Here is a 23553-nt window from a genome sequence, read left to right as displayed (position 1 = left end):
TAATAATATATGATAATTTTTATGTGTAATCTTTTACTTTAAATTATCTATTTTAATTTAAGGATTGTTATTAATAATTTGTGATTTCTCATAAGAATAAGTGTTCTTACTAAAGGCTTGATATATAACTTGTATTGAATTAGATTAGTTGATCAGCAACCATACTTGCGCGTACATCTACTAATGAACCATACCCTTTCCAAATTATTACATATGCAAAACAATTTAGTTACAGTTTTATAATTAATTAAAATTAAATGTGCGTAATCGTTTACGAGAGAAACTCAAGTGAATGACTTGGTTAGGATTTTGAATATTTTATAAACAGAGGATGCTCAACTAGTCTAGTCTACGAAGGCTATCGAACTTCAAAAGAAAAAGAATGACCACTATCTTATGTTTTCCAGTGACATGTTGTATAATGATTTTCACAAACTTTCAAATTTGAAGATAGCCTTATTTGAATAATTTAAGAAAAGTTAAACTGAGAATCAAAGTGAAAACACAAATCATACACCCAAAAAAAAAAAAAAAAAAAAAACTGAAGCACAGCAGACATGGTAAGAAATTTCCTACGTAGTGTTATTATAATAAGCAGACGTAACAATTTGTGGGAGTGTAAAAAATATTTATATTGCAAAATGCAAATAGATAAATTATTATTGTTAAGAAGTAAGAAAGTAGAATAAAAAGATAATTGGCAATATGGTAAGGCACGTAATTATTTAGCAGTGAAGTAATATAATCACGTGCGTCTGCGGCAGCCAGAAGTATAAGCGCAGACAGGCCCAAAGTTAACCAAGTCTCACTTTTGAGAGCCGTTGCTGACCCAACCCAAACTAAACTAAACCTCTCTCTCTTTGACCCTTTCATTGCAATGCCATTTGCTTCCTAACTTCCAACCTCCCAAACCCAAAAACAAAACCACATTTTAAGACTAATCATTCCTGCTTAATTTGTTCTCCCTCCTTCATCTTTTTTTTTTTTTTTCCTGTCATCTCAATCTCATTATTTCAACTCGCCAACCCACTTAACCCACCCCGCTAAACCTGCCAACCTGTCACATAAGTAATTAGGTTTCAGTTGCTTGCATAAGTAATGAGCTTATTTTGTGGACTATTAAAAAATTTAAATTATTAATAATTTGTAAGTTTATAATTTGGTTTTGATTTTGGTGTAAGTGAATTAATTTTTATTTTGATTTTGTTCTAAGTTTGTAATTTGATTTTGTTAAATATATATTATGTACAATATATATGCATTTTTAATTTCATATGGTTATATTTATTTATTTTTAACAAGTTTTTTTATTTGAACATAAAATATTTTTTTTTGTGATATGCGAACTAGCCTGTCGACCCGCCAGCCCGTCCCTAAGTAAGATGGATGCTGGTCCATTTTTTAGCTCATTTTTCATTAGCAGGCCAACCCAACCTAACCTATTTTTAGCGAGTCACTGACAAATCAGACTAGCCCGTTTTGTCATCCCTAAAAACAATGGAATAGCGACTTCTTAGAGAACATGGTCAAATTAACCAATATGTGCATCCCCCAAGCCACCCAATATTATTGCTTCCTACTTGTTATTACAACGCCATCCCATTCTCACAAAACTCCTCCTATTTTCACTACCAACTTCTCATTTACTTTTAAAACTTTATTTACTACAATTAATGCACACCCACCTCATGCTGTTCAGTAACTATGAAATTCCCATCATTCAACATCTATATGTTAAAATATGTGCTAACCAACTGTCAACTATCATGTCATCATCTGGTGTCGGTTTGCCTCTTTTGCTCAACAAAAAAATTGTTGTACGGGTAAGGGCGTTCGGCCACCACCCGGTCGGCTGCCAAAAGGCAAAACCAAGTGACCGAGTGGCGTTCGGCCACCTGGATCGGCCCATCATCTCTCATGGCCCTTAATCCATGATTAGGAGTTAATTAGTTGATTAAGGTGTATTACCTAATACGGTAAATACGTTGCAGGGCCCATGGGGCCCAAAGCCCATAAATGTCAATATAAATAGCTCAAGTCAAAAGGTAACGTCACTGTTCATTAATTACCCTCGATATTGGTGCTTGTCCTGACTTGAGCGTTGGAGTGCCTTTTGCAGGTACCAACCCTTCACTCGCATTGGATTGGACCACTCGTTCGGCCTTCAGAGTACGAGAAGATTTGGTGTATCCTCCAGACAGGTACATTTTTGGCGCCCACCGTGGGGCCGAACGAAAGTGGTTGAAAGTTTGCTAAGAACGATGCCGATAACTAGGAGAACAAACACGCAAGACCGCCCTACTGAAGAACATGTGGAGATGGTGGATGAAACAGATCTTACCGAAACAGTACGACTACTCAAGCAAGAAATGGAATTGATGAAACAACAAAGAGAAAAAGATGCAAGGGAGCTTTCAGCCTTGAGGGCTGAAAATGAAGCGTTGAGAAGTCAGGATACTTCTTGGAAGCCTACCCATGCCACCAACACACAAACTCAGGGGTCATACCAATCTCATGCGGTCCATACATCGGTCCCCCACGCTTCAGCAGTAGCCCCTGAGAGATTCCCTTCGGCTTTACCTACTGTAGTTCGTCCTGCAGATGTAACCACTATCGGATCACACCGACATCCGTTTACTCCCTCCATTATGCAACTCCCCCTGATGGACAACTGGAAGGCTTTACCTATTGACAAGTATGATGGTACCACTGATCCTGATGAACATTTAGATGTTTTTCTGACACAGGTAACTCTGAGTACGACCGATGACGCTGCATTGTGTCGGATTTTTCCTACGTCCCTCAAAGGCAGAGCTCTCAGCTGGTTCACTCGTCTCCCACCTAACTCAATCGATTCCTTTAATACATTATCATCCCAGTTCACTATCCAATTTGCGACAAGTCGCCCTCACAGTCTAACATCTTTATCTTTGGTTAGTCTTAGGCAGGATAAAAAAGAGTCTCTTCGGGCGTTTATGGATCGGTTTAACAAGGCTACTTTGGAGATCAGAGATCTCAACCCAGCCGTGGCGCTGCATCATCTCACAACGGCTTTAAAACCAGGCCCATTCGTCAACAGCATTTGTAAAAAGCCTCCTTCGGACATGAATGATTTACGTAGGAGGGCAGATAAGTACATGCAGATGGAGGAGTTGGCAGAATTTAGAAATCAGGCCCGCGCCGAGCAGTCCACTAAATCCGAGAAACCAGTTGAACCATCATACAGGGGGCGAGGCAAAGAAATATCCCTTCGGGAGAGGCCTATTCGTGGACCGAAGTATACTCAGTATACTCCCCTTAATGCCAATCGCGCGGCGGTCCTCGAACAGGCTTTGGCATCTGAAGTGTTAACGATCCCGAAGAGAGCATCTACTCCGCCAAGAGCAGATACTAGCAAATCTTGTCGGTATCATAGGAATCGGGGACATTCAACTGATGAATGCGCGGCCCTCAAAGACAAGATCGAAGACCTGATTAAGCAAGGGAAACTGCACAATTTTGTGGACCGGTCTGGTTCGTCTCAAAATCGTTCATACCAACCCAGGTATCAGGATCGGCACAGGCAAGACCGTTCTGATAAAACCTCTGATAGAGGTCGACGCGAGAGAAGCAGGTCACGTGAAAGAAAAGATGATTCGGCACCCTCGCATCGAAGGATTATCAATACCATTGCTGGTGGCTTTGCAGGTGGGGGCACAACTTCTTCGGCCCAAAAGAGACATCTCCGAGCTATCCGGTCGGTCAACGCTGTTCACCGACAGTCGTCTCGGCGATTACCAACGATAACCTTCACAGATGCAGACTTCAAGGGTATTGACCCAGAACAAGACGATCCGATGGTCATTAGTGTTGAGATTCACAACTGCATTGTCAAGAAAACACTGGTTGATCAGGGCAGTTCGGCGGACATACTATATTGGAGCACATTCCAACAGTTGGGTATCTCGGAAAAAGAGTTGCTTCCTTATGACGATCCGTTGGTTGGCTTTGCAGGAGAGAGAGTCAGCACCAAGGGATACATAAAACTTTTTACAAGGTTTTGTTTCGACGAAAAGGAGAGCAGAGAGATCCAAGTAAAGTACATTGTCGTTGAAGCTAATACCTCGTATAATATCCTACTCGGTAGACCATCCCTAAATGCATTAGGAGCTATTGTTTCAACGCCACATCTGGCAATGAAGTTCCCGTCAGACAGAGGAAATATCATTACAATTCACGCTGATCAAAAGGCTGCTAGGGAATGTTATTACGCTAGTTTGCGTGTTGAGCCGAGGGAGGAAAGAAAATCCAAATCCAACAAAATTCATGCTGTGAACGTTTCGGCACTAGTAGAAGAGGCTGTGTTGGATCTTGATCCAAGAATGAATAATGAAGAAAGGGTGGAACCAATTGAGTCTAAAGTGCCGTTCCAGATAGGCTCACGTCCCGAGCAGGTCACGTACATCGGTGCCGAAATCTCTGAAGATGACCACTCGGCCTTATGTCAGGTTATAAAGAAGAACAGAGATCTCTTCGCATGGACACCCTCCGATATGCCAGGAGTGGATCCAAAAGTCATGTGTCATAAACTTTCAGTCTGTGCCGAAGCAAAACCAATCGCGCAGCGCAAGAGAAAAATGGGGACCGAAAGAAAGCTGGCAGTTGAAACAGAGGTTGCCAAATTGCTTGATGCCGGATTCATTCGAGAGGTTCATTACACCACTTGGTTGGCGAATGTGGTCATGGTAAAAAAGTCAAATGGAAAGTGGAGAATGTGCACAGATTATACAAGTCTCAACAAGGCATGCCCTAAGGATGCCTATCCACTTCCAAACATAGATCGATTAGTCGATGGAGCCTCGGGACACGAAATGTTGACATTCCTGGATGCTTATTCGGGATACAATCAAATTCCCATGCATGCTCGGGATGAGGAAAAGACGGCCTTCATTACCGATTCGGCTAATTACTGCTATCGGGTAATGCCGTTTGGGTTGAAAAACGCTGGAGCAACGTACCAAAGGTTAATGAATAAAGTTTTTCAACATCAGATAGGCAAGAACATGGAGGTATATGTGGATGATATGGTGGTAAAATCCAGAAATGTTGATCAGCATGCAATGGATCTTTCTGAAATATTCAAACAGTTGCGCAAGTATGATATGAGGCTTAATCCGGAGAAGTGTGTGTTTGGAGTATCAGGAGGAAAATTCCTTGGCTTCATGCTTTCGGTTAGGGGGATCGAAGCTAATCCCGATAAGTGTATGGCAATCGTCAAAATGATCAGCCCTAAGAATCTTAAGCAAGTTCAGCAGTTAGCAGGTCGGCTTACAGCTTTGTCAAGATTCCTCCCGTGTTTGGCTGAAATAACCAAACCTATGGTAAAATTACTGAGAAAAGCGAACAAGTTTGAATGGTCTGCCGAATGTGAGAAGTCTTTTCAGACTTTAAAAGAACGTCTTGGTTCTCCACCTATCCTTTCTAAGCCCGATCCGGCAGTACCAATTCTGGTCTACTTGTGTGTTTCGAATGACACAATAAGTACGGTTTTAATTCAAGAAAAAGAGGGACAACAGCCCATTTATTTCATCAGTCGTATGTTACAGGAAGCCGAAACAAGGTACCAGCTTTTAGAAAAAGTGGCACTCGGGCTTGTTCACACTGCTCGGCGCCTTCGGCAATATTTTCAGAGTCATCAGATTATTGTTCGAACTGATTGCCCGATAGCCAAAGTGTTACGCAAACCCGAGTTAGCAGGAAGGATGATGGCTTGGTCAATTGAGTTATCGGAGTTTGATATTTGTTTTCAACCTAGGGGACCCATCCGGTCCCAATGCTTGGTGGATTTCGTTGATGAATTGCAACCGAAAGGATATTTTGTTAATACTGTATGGACGATACACGTGGATGGTTCCTCAAACAATCAAGGGAGTGGGGCAGGTATAATTTTGGAGGGACCAACAGGATTAATCATAGAACAGTCCTTACGGTTTGCGTTCAAAGCTTCAAATAATCAGGCCGAGTATGAAGCGTTATTGGCTGGCTTAAGACTCGCGCAAGAAATTGGTGTCAACCGGCTGGAGTGCTGGACCGATTCAAAGGTCGTAGCCGAACAAGTGAATGATAATTTTCAGGTAAAAGATGCAAACTTGTTGAAATATTATCATTTATTCCAAAAAATGCGCGATACGTTTGAAGAAGTTCAAGTAAAACACACACCAAGGGAACACAATACGAGAGCGGACCAATTGGCTCGGTTGGCAAGCAGCACCAGAAAGCCTGGACAACTACGAACCACACTTCACTTGGACCTCGAATCGCCAAGTGTGGTAGCCGCCGAATGTTTGGCAGTGGAGCGATCCGTTCGTACGTGGATCACCGAGATAATGGATTATCTTGAGCAGGGCACACTACCATCGGACCCAACAGCGGCTAAAAAGCTCCGAACGCAGGCCGCTAGATATGTTATTCTTGGAGGAGATTTGTATAGGAGAGGATTCTCGACTCCATTGTTGAAATGTGTTGATGAAGCACAAGCTAGCTACATTTTGAGAGAAATGCATGAAGGGATATGTGGTTTTCATTCGGGGGGACGGACTTTAGCAACAAAAGTGCTACGAGCCGGATACTACTGGCCTACTCTCAAGGACGACTGTGTAAACTTTGTGAAGCATTGTGTGTCATGTCAGCGACATGGTAACCTTATCCACGCTTCGGCTGAAGAACTGCACGGCATAAGTTCGCCGTGGCCATTTGCGATGTGGGGTATGGACATTCTAGGCCCCTTCCCGATAGCCAAAGGACAGTGCAAGTTTCTACTGGTAGCTGTGGATTACTTCACAAAATGGGTTGAAGCCGAGCCGCTTGCAAGTATCACAGCTGCCAATGTCCAAAAATTTTTATGGAAGAACATCATTACTCGCTTCGGCATTCCATATGCACTTGTTACCGATAATGGGCTGCAGTTCACCGATCAGAAACTCAATCGGTTCATACAAGATCTCGGTATCAAGCACAGATTTACCTCTGTTGAACATCCACAAGCCAATGGGCAAGCCGAAGCAGCAAACAAAGTCATACTTGGCGAACTGAAGAGACGGTTGGGAGACGCTAAAGGAGCTTGGGCGGAGGAATTGTTGGAAGTTCTATGGGCTTACCGGTGCACGCCCCAATCCACGACTAAAGAAACACCATTTCGGCTGACATATGGCACCGAAGCTATGATACCTGTGGAGGTTGGAGAACCTTCTTTTCGAAGAATGCATTTTGATGAAAATACCAATGATATGTCTCTCCAAGCTGAAGTGGATATGGCGGACGAGGTTCGTCTCAAAGCAGAAATCACGGCTGAGGCTTGCAAGCAAAGGATGACTCGCAGATTTAATTCCAATCTTATCAGAAGAAGTTTTAAAGAAGGTGATCTAGTATGGAGAGCACAAGGATCGGCGAGGCGTAATCCGAGAGAAGGAAAGTTGGCTGCTAATTGGGATGGCCCATTTCGGATTCGGCATAGCTTGGAGAACGGTGCATATAAATTGGAAGAGCTTTCAGGCAAGGTCATTCCGCGAACTTGGAATGCATCCCATCTGAAGACATATTATAGTTAATGTTTGTTGTAAATCAGACCTTGTATACATAGATGGTGTACTCTTTTCCTTATTCGGTCTTTTCTCCCCTTGTAAAAAAGTGAAAAGGGGTTTTGGCCGATAAGGTTTTTAACGAGGCACCTGTTAATAAAAATCTATGCAGTTCTTCCATTCTTACAGCTCAATTTTCGATTCTGTTACTTAATCAACGCAACAGGCTTCCCTCCCGAGTTGTTCAACTCGGCCAAGGATGTGCCTCAAAGTCTCGCAACAGGCTTCCCTCCCGAGTTGTTCAACTCGGCCAAGGATGTGCCTCAAAGTCTCGCAACAGGCTTCCCTCCCGAGTTGTTCAACTCGGCCAAGGATGTGCCTCAAAGTCTCGCAACAGGCTTCCCTCCCGAGTTGTTCAACTCGGCCAAGGATGTGCCTCAAAGTCTCGCAACAGGCTTCCCTCCCGAGTTGTTCAACTCGGCCAAGGATGTGCCTCAAAGTCTCGCAACAGGCTTCCCTCCCGAGTTGTTCAACTCGGCCAAGGATGTGCCTCAAAGTCTCGCAACAGGCTTCCCTCCCGAGTTGTTCAACTCGGCCAAGGATGTGCCTTAACAAATATGCTTCCATCACAGATATACAAGCCGAAGCAATTCATTCGGTTTTATTAATAAAAGTTCTACAAGCCGAGGCTTGTTCGTTCGGTTTTACATAAAACAGAAGTACAAGCCGAGCCAATTCGTTCGGTTTTATTCATAAATGTTCTAGAAACCGAGGCTTGTTCGTTCGGTTTTACATAAAACAGAAGTACAAGCCGAGCCAATTCGTTCGGTTTTATTCACAAATGTTCTAGAAACCGAGGCTTGTTCGTTCGGTTTTACATAAAACAGAAGTACAAGCCGAGCCAATTCGTTCGGTTTTATTCACAAATGTTCTAGAAACCGAGGCTTGTTCGTTCGGTTTTACATAAAACAGAAGTACAAGCCGAGGCAATTCGTTCGGTTTTATTCACAAATGTTCTAGAAACCGAGGCTTGTTCGTTCGGTTTTACATAAAACAGAAGTACAAGCCGAGGCAATTCATTCGGTTTTATTCACAAATGTTCTAGAAACCGAGGCTTGTTCGTTCGGTTTTTCATAAAACAGAAGTACAAGCCGAGGCAACCCATTCGGTGTTATTCAAGATCTACAAACCGGTACGTGTTCTTTCGGTCTTACATAAAACGTGCAAGCACTAGCCGAAGGAAGTTGATTCGGTTTTACCCAAAAGAAAGCTACCAACCGAAGCAGGTCCTTTCGGATTTGTCAAAGTTGATTCGGTTTTACCCAAAAGAAAGCTACCAACCGAAGCAGGTCCTTTCGGATTTGTCAAAGTTGATTTAGTTTTACCCAAAAGACAGCTACCAATTCGGGTTTATTTCCTATCTTTGGTTTTATTTAACTGAAAGATGAAACTGGCTTGTTCAGCTTTTATTCAGGCGTTCAAATGGTTACCCATTCGGTCCTAGATATATACATACAAGTGGTTAATCCATTCGGCTCTTTATCAGGACTCAAGAATGATGATTTTTATTTAATTAATCATTAATGGACAGCAAGTCAAAACAGATTGCTTAAGAAAAACGATTTCATTCAGATAAGAAAGCTCTATCGGCCTCCAAACTACAACAAAAAGGGCATTTTGATTACAAGTATAATTAACTACTCTTCCGGCGTCCGGACGGATTCATCTCCCATAACGGTATCGGGGTTTCCCTCAGTATCGTTGGTAGGATCATGGTGTCCCTCATCCAGTGTGTTTTCCTCGGAGGTCTCCACATCATCTTCAGCTTGGGGGGCAGGATCATCATCCAATTCAGCTCCTTCAGGCAGATCGGCATAAGATATCAAGGACCCTTGATAGAAATCCTTAGTCATATCAAATTCAAAGCCCTCTTCAAATTGACCGAAATGCTTAGCCTGACGAATGGCCTGCTTGAACCCAGCCTCATGTTGAGCAACGATCTTTTCTTGAGCTTGCTTTTTGAGGGTGTCATAGGCAGTCTCAGCCTCCTCCAGTCGGCGACGCCCTTCATTGGTTATTTTTTGAAGTTCCAGACGAAGGGTATCATTATCACGCCGAACAGCATCCAACTCGGCAGCGAGATCCCTATTCTTGGCAGTCACCTCTTCATTGACTGAAATTGCATCGGCTGCAGTCTTTTCAGCCTCCTCTAAATTTTGTTTCAAAGACTGAACCTCGCCAAGAGGTTCCATAGCAAGGTGATGGGCCAGAGCCAAAGAGCGTGCTTGAACCTCGCAAAAAAGTCTCCACTTTGTTTTCCCATCCAAGGATGATAAAAATTCTTGCCCGAATGGAGAGACAAGATCAGACCGAATCACTGACTCGGAGGGAGTATCCTCGCTTAGAAACGCACGAGACATCAGTGGAGGAGGCACCACAATGACGGTTCGGTTTGGAGAGGACTCAGGCAATGACTTCGCCTTTTTGGACACTTCTGGTTGATCGTCAGAACCTTTTCTCTTTACGCGCTCTCGGTTGGTCTCTTTTTCCTTTTTCTTCTTCTTGCGTTCGGGATGAGGAGGCAACCGGTCGTCCGTATTGGGTCGGGGAGAGGAAGCAACAGTTGAAGTACCTATTTCCCCGGATCGCCGAGCTTGCTTCACCCTTGCGGCAAGCAAGCTACGAATGTCTAAGTCAGCAGCACCACTTTTGACCATGATTCCTGCACGATGAGTTAAGTAAACATCAATAGGATTTAAATTGTTAGAAAAAAATAGGACGAATAGCATACCTATCAGGTCGGTCCACCAACGGGGCGATACAATTAAATTGATTAATGACCTAGTCGGCAATCGCCGAGGAAGGCGCATTAACAATTTCAAATCTGTTCGTTCTTCAGCTGTCAGCATCTTCTTCGGTACCACGTCATAGGGCCGAGGGGTACGAGTCCAGTATAACGGAAATAAACTTTGCCCATTACCATCAAAAAAGAAACGTTGCCCATTCGGCCGTATGGTCACTCGGAAAAATCCAGTTTTGAAATTCTTATACGATGAAGTGAAACTATTTAATAAAAGCCGATCCCCTATTCGGCTTAGGGAATGCCACTTTGCTAAAATCGTTGGCCGAGACGAGTAGAAATACAGAAAGAGAAGAGGGGAAGGCTTAATATGAAGACATTTACATAAGTGCTTGAAGCCCTGCAGTTGTGCCCAGCTGTTCGGGTGCAATTGAGTAGGAGCTACATTCAACACTCGTAGCACTCCCATCGTGAACTCGTCAAACGGCAACGTAACCTTGAGATCTCGGAGGAGACAATCATACATATAGAATGATGGCATTTTGCCATCACTTTGATCAAGACAAACTAAATCAGGATTAACAAAAGCATTGTTTCGGCATGACCGAATCCCAATCGGGTAGGGATTCTCTTTAGTATCAAAATTTAAACAGTTGGTGTAATCAAGGAGATTTGTGATCATTTTGGTGTCTTGATAGCGCGAATAATATGAAGTCACTTCCCCGTTTACCCATTCATATCCAGGCACATCAGACGGACCATATCGTTGACGGGTAGACGCTCGTGTTCTTTTCTCTTGAACCTCTTCACCGCCACTAGTAGAAGCTTCGTCGGTTGCGGCACTGCTTTCACCTGACCTTTCGGCATGCATGGGAGATTGAGATAACCTAGGACTTGATATACTGGACGAGAACCCCTCGGAAGACGAGGACCGAGAGCTGCTAGCCGAAGAACTAGAAGAAGTATCAACCATGGTTACAAGAACTTACCAATTTTTCTAAACGAAGGATAACCGGGTCGGCTTCTGAGGTCTCGGAATAACTCAACACGGATTATGATAAAGTGTATGAATGGCCCTACCGTTTAACCTATTTATAGGAATGAAAAAAGGCGCGAAAATTTAAAGTATCGAAAAGTTGTAACCGTTAGATCTTCCATATCTAACGGTTATTTAATACATGACCCTTCACCTTACCCTAACCGCCATCTTCAGTTTACCCTTAAAGAAAGTCACGTCTCTCTTCAAGGCTGGGGGGCAGTGTACGGGTAAGGGCGTTCGGCCACCACCCGGTCGGCTGCCAAAAGGCAAAACCAAGTGACCGAGTGGCGTTCGGCCACCTGGATCGGCCCATCATCTCTCATGGCCCTTAATCCATGATTAGGAGTTAATTAGTTGATTAAGGTGTATTACCTAATACGGTAAATACGTTGCAGGGCCCATGGGGCCCAAAGCCCATAAATGTCAATATAAATAGCTCAAGTCAAAAGGTAACGTCACTGTTCATTAATTACCCTCGATATTGGTGCTTGTCCTGACTTGAGCGTTGGAGTGCCTTTTGCAGGTACCAACCCTTCACTCGCATTGGATTGGACCACTCGTTCGGCCTTCAGAGTACGAGAAGATTTGGTGTATCCTCCAGACAGGTACAATTGTTATGTTAACAAAATTTGTTAAATATATAGCAAAAACTGATAGAAAGATCATAAATACAAACACGATATTTAAAATAGTCAATTCGCATGATTGAATTTGGGAAACTAAAGTTGTATTATTAGAATACCCGATGGACGAGAAGTATAATTAAGTCTGTCATTCAGTTTTGATATAAACTTTAACACACAATTTTAATATATTTTATGATTTGGATGAATTGTATTTATACTTTATAAATATTCGCACGCTAAATTACAATACAGATGCCTTTCATTAAAAAAATAGAAAGTTTTTTATTTTTATTTTTTCATGTTTAAATAGCTGGTGATTCAGAAAAATAGCATGCTGAATGGATGCGCTGGTGTGAACTAGATTTTGTGAAGTGTTTGATTGATAACAGGTGATGGCAACTCCATTGTTTTGGATTTGGTTAGACACTTTTTTCAGACGAGGATTGATTTTAGACGGCTGTAGTCCTATGTATAGTGAATTTAAATTATTACGGATGAATTTTATGTTTCTCGCCGGATTTAAATTGTCCCCGCTTCTAATATTTGTTTTGAGTATCTATCTTCATTTTTTATGGGTTTGGGTTTTTCGTCTTGATCCTGTTCTTAAACCTTTTTATTATTTTTTTCTTAATAAATATAAAAAATTTAAAAAAATAAAAAATGTAAGATAATATTAATTTTATATATATAAAGATTTTTAATTTTGATTTATATATATAAGGATAATTTTTTTAATTATATTATTAAGCGGGACAGAGATGGCCATATGAGTCGAGCACGGGGATGGGGACGGGTGGGTATTAACATCTCCGTCTCCGCCTCTAATTTTACTTTTACCAATCAGGGAAAATCTGAACCCGGTCAATATAGATTTTTCTCGTTCAAATTAGGATGGGTTCATACAAGTACTCATGAGACCAAGTTAAATATCATGCTTAAGAGGGAGGGAGATTAAATTATATTAGATTAAATTAAAAAAATTTAATGTATAGATTAAGTTTATAAAATTTTTAAAATATAAAAATTATACAATACTTTATTAAATAAATTTAAATGGACATATATAATATTTTTATGATTATTCATCAATTTGAATTAATAAAATAAAATATTAAATAAATTTTAATTATTTTAAAAATTTGTGAATTTAATTTATATATTAAAAGTTTTTAATTTAATAATCTGATTGTTAAAATTTAATATATAACATAAATTATTAAATAGAATAATATATATATATATATATATATATATATAAATTTTATTCAGTTAAAGGAGTTCGAATATAAATATGTAAAAAATAGGATAAATTTAATATTAATTAAATGAAGAATTATGTAAAATTGACTAAATCACCAAGGATTTATCATACACCAACAACAAATTAGGCATTAGAATCTTAATTTTATTGATATAATTATTACCTAAGGAAAGTTAAATCAATAATATAACATCATTATATATTTACAATAAAATTATAATGTTTTATAATGGTTGTATAGTTAATTATTAAAAATTAATATATATATATATATAATATTAATTTTTATACTAATAAAATAGTTTATAAATAATTAATTTTTTTACTAATTAATCTAGATATAAATTCATGTTTAACCGTATCATTAGTTAGTTAATTAGAGAAAAGAAAATTAACTAATTATTTATGTGAACATATATACAAATGATGTGATATAATATGTTATATTTAAATGATTAATATATTATGTTAGTGATAAATATATTATGTTAATAGTGAATGTATTATATAATAGTTAATTATTAAATGAAAAATATATAAAAATTAAAAAAATTGAGTGATAATATATACATAATTATTAAATGACAAAATTCATAAAATTATGAAAATTAATTCACAAAATAATGTAAAATTAAGTATATATATTTTTATTAATCCTATTTATGTCACAAGTTAAAGCAACTAATTAATATGAATAGGAGGTTACCAAAAAAATGTATGGGGCCTAGTTGTCGTATCCTTTGGTTGAATATATAATTACTAAGATTCTATAGAGTATATGATGGTTTCCTCCTGGTCCCCGCATAGTCCTAGGTAGCTTCAACTCCCTTAATCTCTTCACCAAATCACAATAAAATTTGATATTGTCTTTCGATCTTAATAACCAAACATGGCTCCGGAAATTTCCTATCCTTCCACCTTCTGCTTCTGCTAATGCCATAAATTAGTATTTAAATATTATAAAGTTTGAAAATTCTGTGGTCTTGCCCACTGATACCTGCGAGACTTGGACAAAAGGATTTAGATACGATATTCCTTTTTCTTTTTGACTTTATTTATAATGTTTTTTTTGTTCTACAACAATCATAATTTTATATTTTATATTAAAATTACAAAAATTATCATTTCTTTTCGGAATACAATTCTCTAAAAAATTTAAAAAAAGAACTTTCTCATTTTACTCTATTTTAATGAATTGTTTGTAATAAAATATATGTGCCCTATACCAATAAAATACGGTTAATTATTAGTTTTTGAAATTATAATGAATAGGTTTGAAAAGTTAATTTTATTTTTATTAAAACAGATATATAAAGAGTATATAACTCATTTTGAACTTTATATCATTAATCGAACACTAAATAACAATTTTGTTCAGAGCACTTTTCTGACATCAAAAATTTCAATCAGACAAATATATGGTTTCATCTGAACAGACATTAGGTAAAGCAGCATATTGATTAACACGAGCTGTAAATCATTTACTTGGACCCCAAGTTGCGTGATGCATAGAAACACATTAATTTTATATATACAAGCTTAAAAAATAATTAACCTCTTTTAAATCATTAATAATTATATGCAAATAACATGCTACGCCATTATTCAATTAATGAAATTGTTGCTTATTTTAGAGTTTTAAACTGATAATATTTATATAAATACTGTTTTTTATCCATATATATCTTCGGAATCTTCACCTAATACCCTTTGAATTTTTTTTTTAAAATTTTTACCTTACACAGTGTCGTAATTAAAGTTGGACACTCCTCTGCTGTTGTTATTAATAATTCTGCTACGTATGGTGAGAAGAGAAAGGAAAAAGAGGACAATAGGTGGCGTAATTGCAAAGCTTTGAACCAATGGTGACTTTATTTTTCTTCTTCCCATTTAATATTCAAGTTAAAATTTCAAATTGAACATATGTAAGTGGATAGCATTAATTAAACACCCAAAAGTCATAGCCACGTTCAACGTCAGATTACAGTATGACTACCTGGATCTTTTGACTATATATGGTTCACGTTGTTTGAAAATAGGAATGAGAAATTCTATCGTACTTATATATTTAAAGGGTTTTAGAATTATTTTTATTTTTTTAAAACATGTCAAAATTTAATTTGGAATTGTTTAATTTTTAATAAGTTTATTTTTAATATATTTTTTCATAAAATTTTTAATATATATTTTGAATTTAGTAAGGATATTTTTTTTTATATATTATAAATTATGATAAATTGAGATTTTTTTTTATATATTTGTGTACAAATTATAAGGAGTAAGTTGAATAAAAAATTAAAAAAAAATTTCAACTTTAGAAAATAGAAGTTTATTATATTTTTATCAAAATTATTTTGATTTCTATAAAATAAAACACTTGGGTCAAAGTTAGTTAACTATTTAAATCATCTGTATGTCAATGTATACATCATTGTAGAGAAAAAAAAATCCACACTTTACGTCATTTTTATTAGTTTAAACAATTTCTGTACCAAAATATTCAAATTTACAAAAATATCATAATAACTTTCAATATAAAATTGCATGCATTTTTTTTTATGGATTTTGTAATGGTAAAATTATCGGTATATTTATATATATTATTACCGTCATAAAATAATACCAAATTAAGATTTTTTTTATACACAAATTAAGAATAACAATAAATATATTGTTTTTTTATATAATTTTATTAAATAATTTCACCTTTTCAATAAATATTACTTTTAATTGTGATAATTAAAATTTGTAGGAAAAACACATTATATATAAAAAAATATTATATCAAAAAATTAAGAATAATAGTCATTTTGAATTTTTTTTCTTAAATATAAAAAATGCAGTCATTTGTGATGGTGAAGATAAATACGAATAGTCACTTTAATATTCTATTATTTTTTGAAAATTTTTGTTATTGTGAATTTCCTATCTCATTTAAAGTCTCTATCTTTTAATTTAGTAGTTGATTCATAAAAAAATATATATAATTTTTAACTAATATTAAATAGAATATTAACACTACAAAAAAAATTGTTATGTGTTGATACATATTTTATAATAATATAATACTTGTTATTAAAATTTATTTTTACCTATACTATAAATATAATATGTATATGTTAGTATATTATTAAAAAGTATAAATATAAGTTATAGTGATATATAACATATATTGTTAAATCTCTTTCAAAATTAATATTAAAATTATGTATAATTATATGTCAAATAAATTTATATTTATTTATATTTTATATATAATGATTATTTTTATATATCATTATATGTAACAATTATTATAATGGAGACAAAATATTATTAATATATATACACCTACTTATATACTTACATTGTGTTTGATTTTGGTGAAACAACAAGAAATTAAGGATGAAGTGAAGGAATTGGAGAAATAAGTCGTAAAGAATTAAAAAAGTGGTTAGTGCTACCAGCTGATTTTAATTATTTATGCACAATAAAAATAGTAAAGAAATGTTGAACATGGCATGCCAGTATCACTACAAGAAAAATACAAAATAGCGACCGAAATTAGCGACCGATTAAAATAGCGACAGATTTAGCGACCGAAATTTATCAGTCGCTGTTTAGCGACCGATTTAGCGACTGAAATTTGTCAGTCGCTATTTTGCGACCGAATTAGCGACGGATTAGAGTGGTAGCGAGAAAATCGGTCGCTATTTACTTGTGTTTCATAAAAATATAGTTTGCGACGGAATTAGCGACCAATTTTGAAAATAATTATCAAACAATTGCGACCGAATTTAATTCGGTCGCTAATACTGAACATTTGAATTTTTTAGCGACCAATTAAATTTCGGTAGCTAAATTTTTTCGCATTTTTTAACTAAAATTACAAAGCCAGGATTCGATCCTTGGTTATGGGGGTTATGAGCCAACAGCCATAACGTTATACCAACTTGATTTCTTAGTATTATTGGGAAAGTAATATATATATATATATATATATATATATATATATATATATATATATATATATATAATACAAAAGCTTATAATTTTTATTATCTTATAATTTAATATTGGATTTCTTTTGATTATAAAACATAGTAAATAAAATCTAAAATCTGTATTAGTTTCTTTGATAAAAATATTTAATTAATTTTAATATATAATAAATTTAATATCAAAATATTTATCTGGATTTGAGTTATAATTATTATAATCTTTTTGATTTAATATTAGATATCTTTTGATTATAAAATATAATAAATAAAATCTAAAATCTGTAGCAATATCTTTATACAAATATTTAATATCAAAATATTTATTATAATTTTAATTATGATTTTTATAATCTTTTGATTTAATACTGGATTTCTTTTGATTATAATATTTTAATGTGTTTTATTTGAAATACCAGTTAAAATATTTTATTATCTTTTTATTTTAATTTATTATAAAATAATTAGAATATTTAATTTAATATTATTAAAAAATAACTATTATAAGATTTAATTTATTTAATTTCATTATTTATTATAATATTTTTAGTCATTGTATTGATAAAAAAATATTTTTAATTAAAATATATTTAAAAATTTTAGTTAATTTATTATCATTCACTTACTTTATTAAAAAGTGATAAAATATAATTTATTTTCAATTAATTTAATAAAATAAAAACTTTAAAATATATATTTAAAATCTGTAACAATTTCTTAAATATAAATATTGAATTAATTTTAATATATACTAAATTTAATATTAGAAAATTTATTATGATTTTAGTTATAATTTTTTATTATCTTTTAATTTAATATTGAATTTTTTTTAATTATAAAATATAGTAAATAAAATATAAAATCTGTATCAGTTTCTTTGATAAAAATATTTAATTAATTTTAATATATAATAAATTTAATATCAAATTATTTATTATGATTTGAGTTATAATTATTATAATCTTTTGAATTAGTATTAGATATCTTTTGATTATAAAACATAATAAATAAAATTTAAAATCTGTAATAATTTCTTTGATACAAATATTTAATATCAGAATATTTATTATAATTTTAGTTATGATTTTTATACTCTTTTGATTTAATACTAGATTTCTTTTGATTATAATATTTTAATGTATTTAATACTTTTGATTTTTTTTATTTGAATTATAATTTTTATAATATTTTGATTTATTATGATTTAATTTTTATAATTTAACAATCCAACCCTTAAAAATAATGTTTATTTTTAAGATAAATATTATTTAATTATTTATATGAAACTAATTAAAAATTTGATAATAAATTAATATGATTATCCGACACAAGTGAAATTTAAAACAATTTCTTTATTTTAATCTAATTCAATAATAACATGTTTGATTTAAATTAAATTTTAAAAAATTATTTATTTATTTATTTTAAATAAATTAAGCACAAATTAAAAATATAAAAAAATGCTCATAAATATTTATTTTTTATTTTTTAATTACCATGCCTAATCACAATTCACATATCATCATCTCACACTTTGGCAGGATATAGTGACCCATAGATTCAATAATTCAGTAATAATAATAATAATAATCAGTAATCATTATTTCGCAATTAACAAGCAGGTGAGGCGAGAGAGCGAGGCAGTCCCTCCCTCCGTTACAATTCACTATAGGGGTTTTCCCAAAATCTTAATTAATTAATAATTAATTAATTAATTTCCATTTTCTTATTTTTTAGGTTAGTAGTAAGTAGTTTTGCCAGGAGAAAAGCAAAAAAGAAGGGAGAAAGAGTGAGTGAGTGAGCTAGTGGCGAAACCCGCTCACAATTTGGCATCAAATTTTGAAAACCACCCCACACACACACTTTCACCCTCCAGCGCGCCCTCTCATCAAACTCCAATTTCATTTCTCTCTCTCTTCTAATCCCAATCACAACGATTCTGTTCCCTTTCCCTCCAATTCTAGGGTTTCTCTCAACGCTAGGGTTCCCAATTCTCTGGTCCCCCCTCCCCCATCCATGGCCACCGAAACCCTATATATATTTGTTAGCATTCTTTGGGAGTTAAGATACTGTTCTAAAGTCGTTCCCTTACATGAGTTTTTATCTCATTCGCCATGCTAATTACTTTTACTTTGCTGTATTGTTGTTTCTCTAGATATGTATAAACTTGTGGCTTTTCTGACAACAAAATGAACTTCCTTGACTAGACATGTAAATATAACTTCCTTTGGTATGGAATATAAAATTTTAATGGACAGATTACTGTCTCTTCTTTTTTTCAAGAAAGTAGCAGACAATTTGAATTTTCGTTTCATCCTCAAGGGGTTTTATGTTTTGTCCTGATTCTCTTCTCTTGTTGCTACTTCTGCACTTAGGGTGCTGCCAAATCGTTAATAGAAGATGATTCGTTTTATACTATGAGTTTACTCAAGAAAGGGGCCAATTTGTTTATTTTCTTGTACTTGATTTTGTTATGTTGTTGGACTGCTGTTGGACACTGGCTATCACTTAGAAATTCCAATTCAGTTATGTTTTAATTTATAACTTAGAAATTATTCTTTTTTGTAAGTTAGTTATGACATTATATAAAAGGAAGCTAATACAAGTTCAACAGCATGATGAGCAGATGCAGTATATACTACGCCATCTCAACATTGACCCTTTAAGGCCAACCCCTCCTGCACCGAGTACTACCCCAGATGATCCTGACCATGCTGTTGATGATGCTCTTGATGACATAGCAGAAGACCCTTAATTAAGCTTCTTTATTTTACTTGTTTCGGGATATTTTATTGTATTTGACTATTACTTTGTTCAAGTTTAAACGTTTTATGTTATTATTGTGTCTTATATTTTATTTAGTTTTCACTATAATATAAATCTTCTTCGATAAGATTTTGTCTTTTAGTATGTTCTAGTTTATTATTATAAATTGTGTAATAAATATATTGTTAATTACATATTCATTAACAGGTATAAATTTATAATTAAAAAAGAACTTAAAAATACTGGTATATTTTAGTGACCGAAATAGCGACTGAAATTATTTGTAGCTAATTAAAGTTATTAGCAACTGAAATAGCGACCGATTTTATCCGTATCTATTTCAGGTTTTTAGCGACCGAAATAGCGATCAATTTTATTCGTACCTATTTCAGTTTTTTTAGCGACCGAAATAGCGACCGAATTTATCCGTACCTATTTCAGCGACCGAATTTATCCGTACCTATTTCAGTTTTTTAGCGACCGATTTAGCGACTGATTTATAAAATGTTTTTATTAAATAAATACAAAAATTAGCGACGGAAATTGCTACCAAAAAATTCGGTCGCAAAATTGGTCTCAAAAGTTAGGAGACCAAAATTTTAGCGACGGATTTTTATTGGCTAGCGACTGATTTTTCGGTCGCTAAATTGCGACGGAAAAATTTCGGTCGCTATTTGAAATAGCGACCAGGATTTTAGCGACGGATTTTTTCGGTCGCTATTTCGGTCGCTGAATGAAATAGCGACTGAATTTACCTAAATAGCGACCGATTTTGGTGGTCGCTAAAACTTGATTTTTTTGTATGATAATGGATTGTCATTTTTTAATCGATTATCATTTTTATATATGTAAAATTAATTTTATTGATTAAATAAAAAAAATAATGGATATATATATTTTTTTTTATTTAATCGATTAAATCAAAGATCCAATTGATTATTTCATTTAATATACTTTATTTCTTTCTTATTTTTTCGTATTTCTTTTAAACGTTCTTATTTTCACTTTATTTATTATATATTTTTTTTCATTTATCAATTTTTTTCTCTATTCAAAATTTTTTACCTGAATTTTATATCTTACCAAGCACGTGCAGAAATATAACCGGACGGCAAAGTAATAAAAGATGTAATAGATGACCGACGTGATATATATATATATATATATATATATATATATATATATATATATATATGTACCTTTTTAATTTATATATAAATTTAAAATAATTTTAAGAATTTTTTTATTAATATAATTTATTTTTTCAAAAACTCTTATAAACTTATATTCGGACATATTTATAACAAAAAAAATATTGACAGGGTAAAATAGATGAAAATATCGTAAAAGTACATTAATATCACTGTTATTTGTAATATTTATGTTATTTGGTTTGGGGTTTTGGTAACGGGTGCTATATTTCCCATGATTATATATCATCCCTAGTTTCAAAATGCTACCATATCCTTTATTTGTTTATTTTAAAAAAGAAAAAGAAAATCTAAAGCATATAGATATCGTTATTGTTAACTTTTTATTGTGTGGCCCCAAATTTGCGACATGGCATAAACATAGACTGGCTATCTCCGACATATATTACTAACAAGAGAGAAGTGGTAGCTTCTATAACTTATCTGTTCATTCGTGTATAAATTGTGAGGGTTATGTTTTAGAATGTGGCATGCATATGGAGAAGGAAAAGTGGCTCACATACGTGTGCATGATATACATATATATATATGCTACAACATGAGATTATGATCTACAATATAATACCGATTAAGGTGGTGTTTTACATATTAATGTTAAAAATGGGCACGTAAGTAAAACTGCATGCAACACATGTCAACATGTCACGGATTGATTAATTGACTTTAGCTGCAGTTAGAGCATGACACTTACACAATGATGCTATTGTTATGTTGTGCACTCTAGCAACTCTTCTTCAAGCCGCACATTAATCTGTAGGTACGTGTACGTATATCGGGTTTCTTCCATGTTTTCCTCAGCAAGTCTAACCACGTTGACTTTTGTTTTCTAAAACCCTCACGGGGTTGAATAAATGCTATGAGTATTTTATTATTTTAAATTATAATTATCTCACTATTTGCACATCGGTTGAGCTAATATTCTAAATAATTCAACTTTCAAATTATAAGCTTTTGTTGTTTTACATTGTCTTTTTTATTTTTTTATTTTTTATTTTAACTACGTTGTCTTCCGTGTGAACTATACAAAGCTTAAAAGACAGTGAAAGTACAAGGAGAGGACGTCATCTTCCTAGTAAAGTAAGAGACTATTCCTACATATTAATTAAGTTTGTCAAATTATTTTGGCTTTACTGTATACTGTTATTAAAAAAATATGTCATATACATTAGGTTAGAGGTTAGGTTTGCCTCTATTATAAATATAGTAATTATTTAATTCAAATTCAATTATTATTATTATAATATTATAAATTTAGATTAATCACATATATCTATATATAATTATCTTATTTCTAATCGATGTAAGACTTGTAAGATGAGAGTTGTCCTCTATTTATATATGTTGATATAAGACTTATTAGATGAGGATTGTCATATACTTATAAATTCTTTAATTTTATTATTTTTTAATTAACTATTTTATCCATAGTTAATGTGAGACTTAAATTTTTTTATTTTTTTTTAATTGTCTTATCTCCTAAGAAATGTGAGATTTGTTAGGTAAGAGTTGCTTTCTATTAATATATTTTTTAATTATTTTATTAATAATTGATGTGAGGCTTGAATTTTTTCTTAAATTTGTAATTATCTTATCTCCTAAGAAATGTGAGATTTGCAAGGTAAGAATTGCTTTCTAGTTACATACTCTTTAATTATTTTATTTTTAATTACTTGATGTGAGATGTAAGTTTTTTCTAATAAATAATTATCGTTAACAGTAAATTTTGGTATGATATAAATATATTTTTAGTGACTGTTATATATTAATTATTAATATTTTTATTAAATAAGAAAATAAAAATAATAATTTATTATCATTAAATAATTATGGATAATAATAAATTTTGTTGTAGGATTTCATTCTTATATGCTTTACTTTCCCACATGCACATGCTATGACCAGTTCCTGAATTCAATGTGACTTTTATAAATGAGAGTGGACTTAACAAAGAGAAACCTTGGTATGTAAGATTCACGCCCACCCCCAAAAGTCTTCGACCTGAGCCAAGTAGAACACGTTTATCTGAAACCACGACCAGAGAATTTCTGTCATTTTATTCGCACTCTTTCACACTAGTAGAAAATGGTCCTCTTGACTGTATATTTTGTTTAACAATAAAAATAGTAACAATAAAAGTTAAATAAAACCAGATAATTTGTGGTTGGAAAGTATAAGTAATATGATATAGTTATAAGGATATGAAAAATATATATACTAAAATTATGTATTTTTTTTTCATATATACCGATGTAAAAAAGGTACTTCGTACCATCATACATTTTTTTTTTAAAATAAAAGTAAAAATTAATAATTAGAG

The 23553-nt window shown here is 33.8% G+C and overlaps 1 protein-coding gene across 1 annotated transcript; it reads left to right on the top strand.

Annotated features, from left to right (window-relative positions):
- Nucleotides 1–2261: 2261 nt before the first annotated feature.
- LOC145957504 (uncharacterized) lies at nucleotides 2262–7736 on the top strand. Its single transcript, XM_083073769.1, has one exon. The coding sequence runs from the start codon at nucleotides 2262–2264 to the stop codon at nucleotides 7584–7586; it is 5325 nt and encodes a 1774-aa protein (XP_082929895.1). The 3' UTR covers nucleotides 7587–7736.
- Nucleotides 7737–23553: the final 15817 nt, after the last annotated feature.

Source organism: Cajanus cajan, chromosome 4 (genome assembly GCF_000230855.2).
Source record: "Cajanus cajan strain Asha chromosome 4, NIPB_CcT2T_4, whole genome shotgun sequence".
In the NCBI taxonomy this organism is placed as follows: domain Eukaryota; kingdom Viridiplantae; phylum Streptophyta; class Magnoliopsida; order Fabales; family Fabaceae; genus Cajanus; species Cajanus cajan.
The sequence above is the reverse complement of the archived record's forward strand: the minus strand, read 5'-3'. Positions and strand labels throughout refer to the sequence as shown.

What these genes read in the sequence shown, in the direction of transcription:
- LOC145957504 (XM_083073769.1), top strand. Translation starts at nt 2,262, where the DNA reads ATGCCGATAACTAGGAGAACAAACACGCAAGACCGCCCTACTGAAGAA.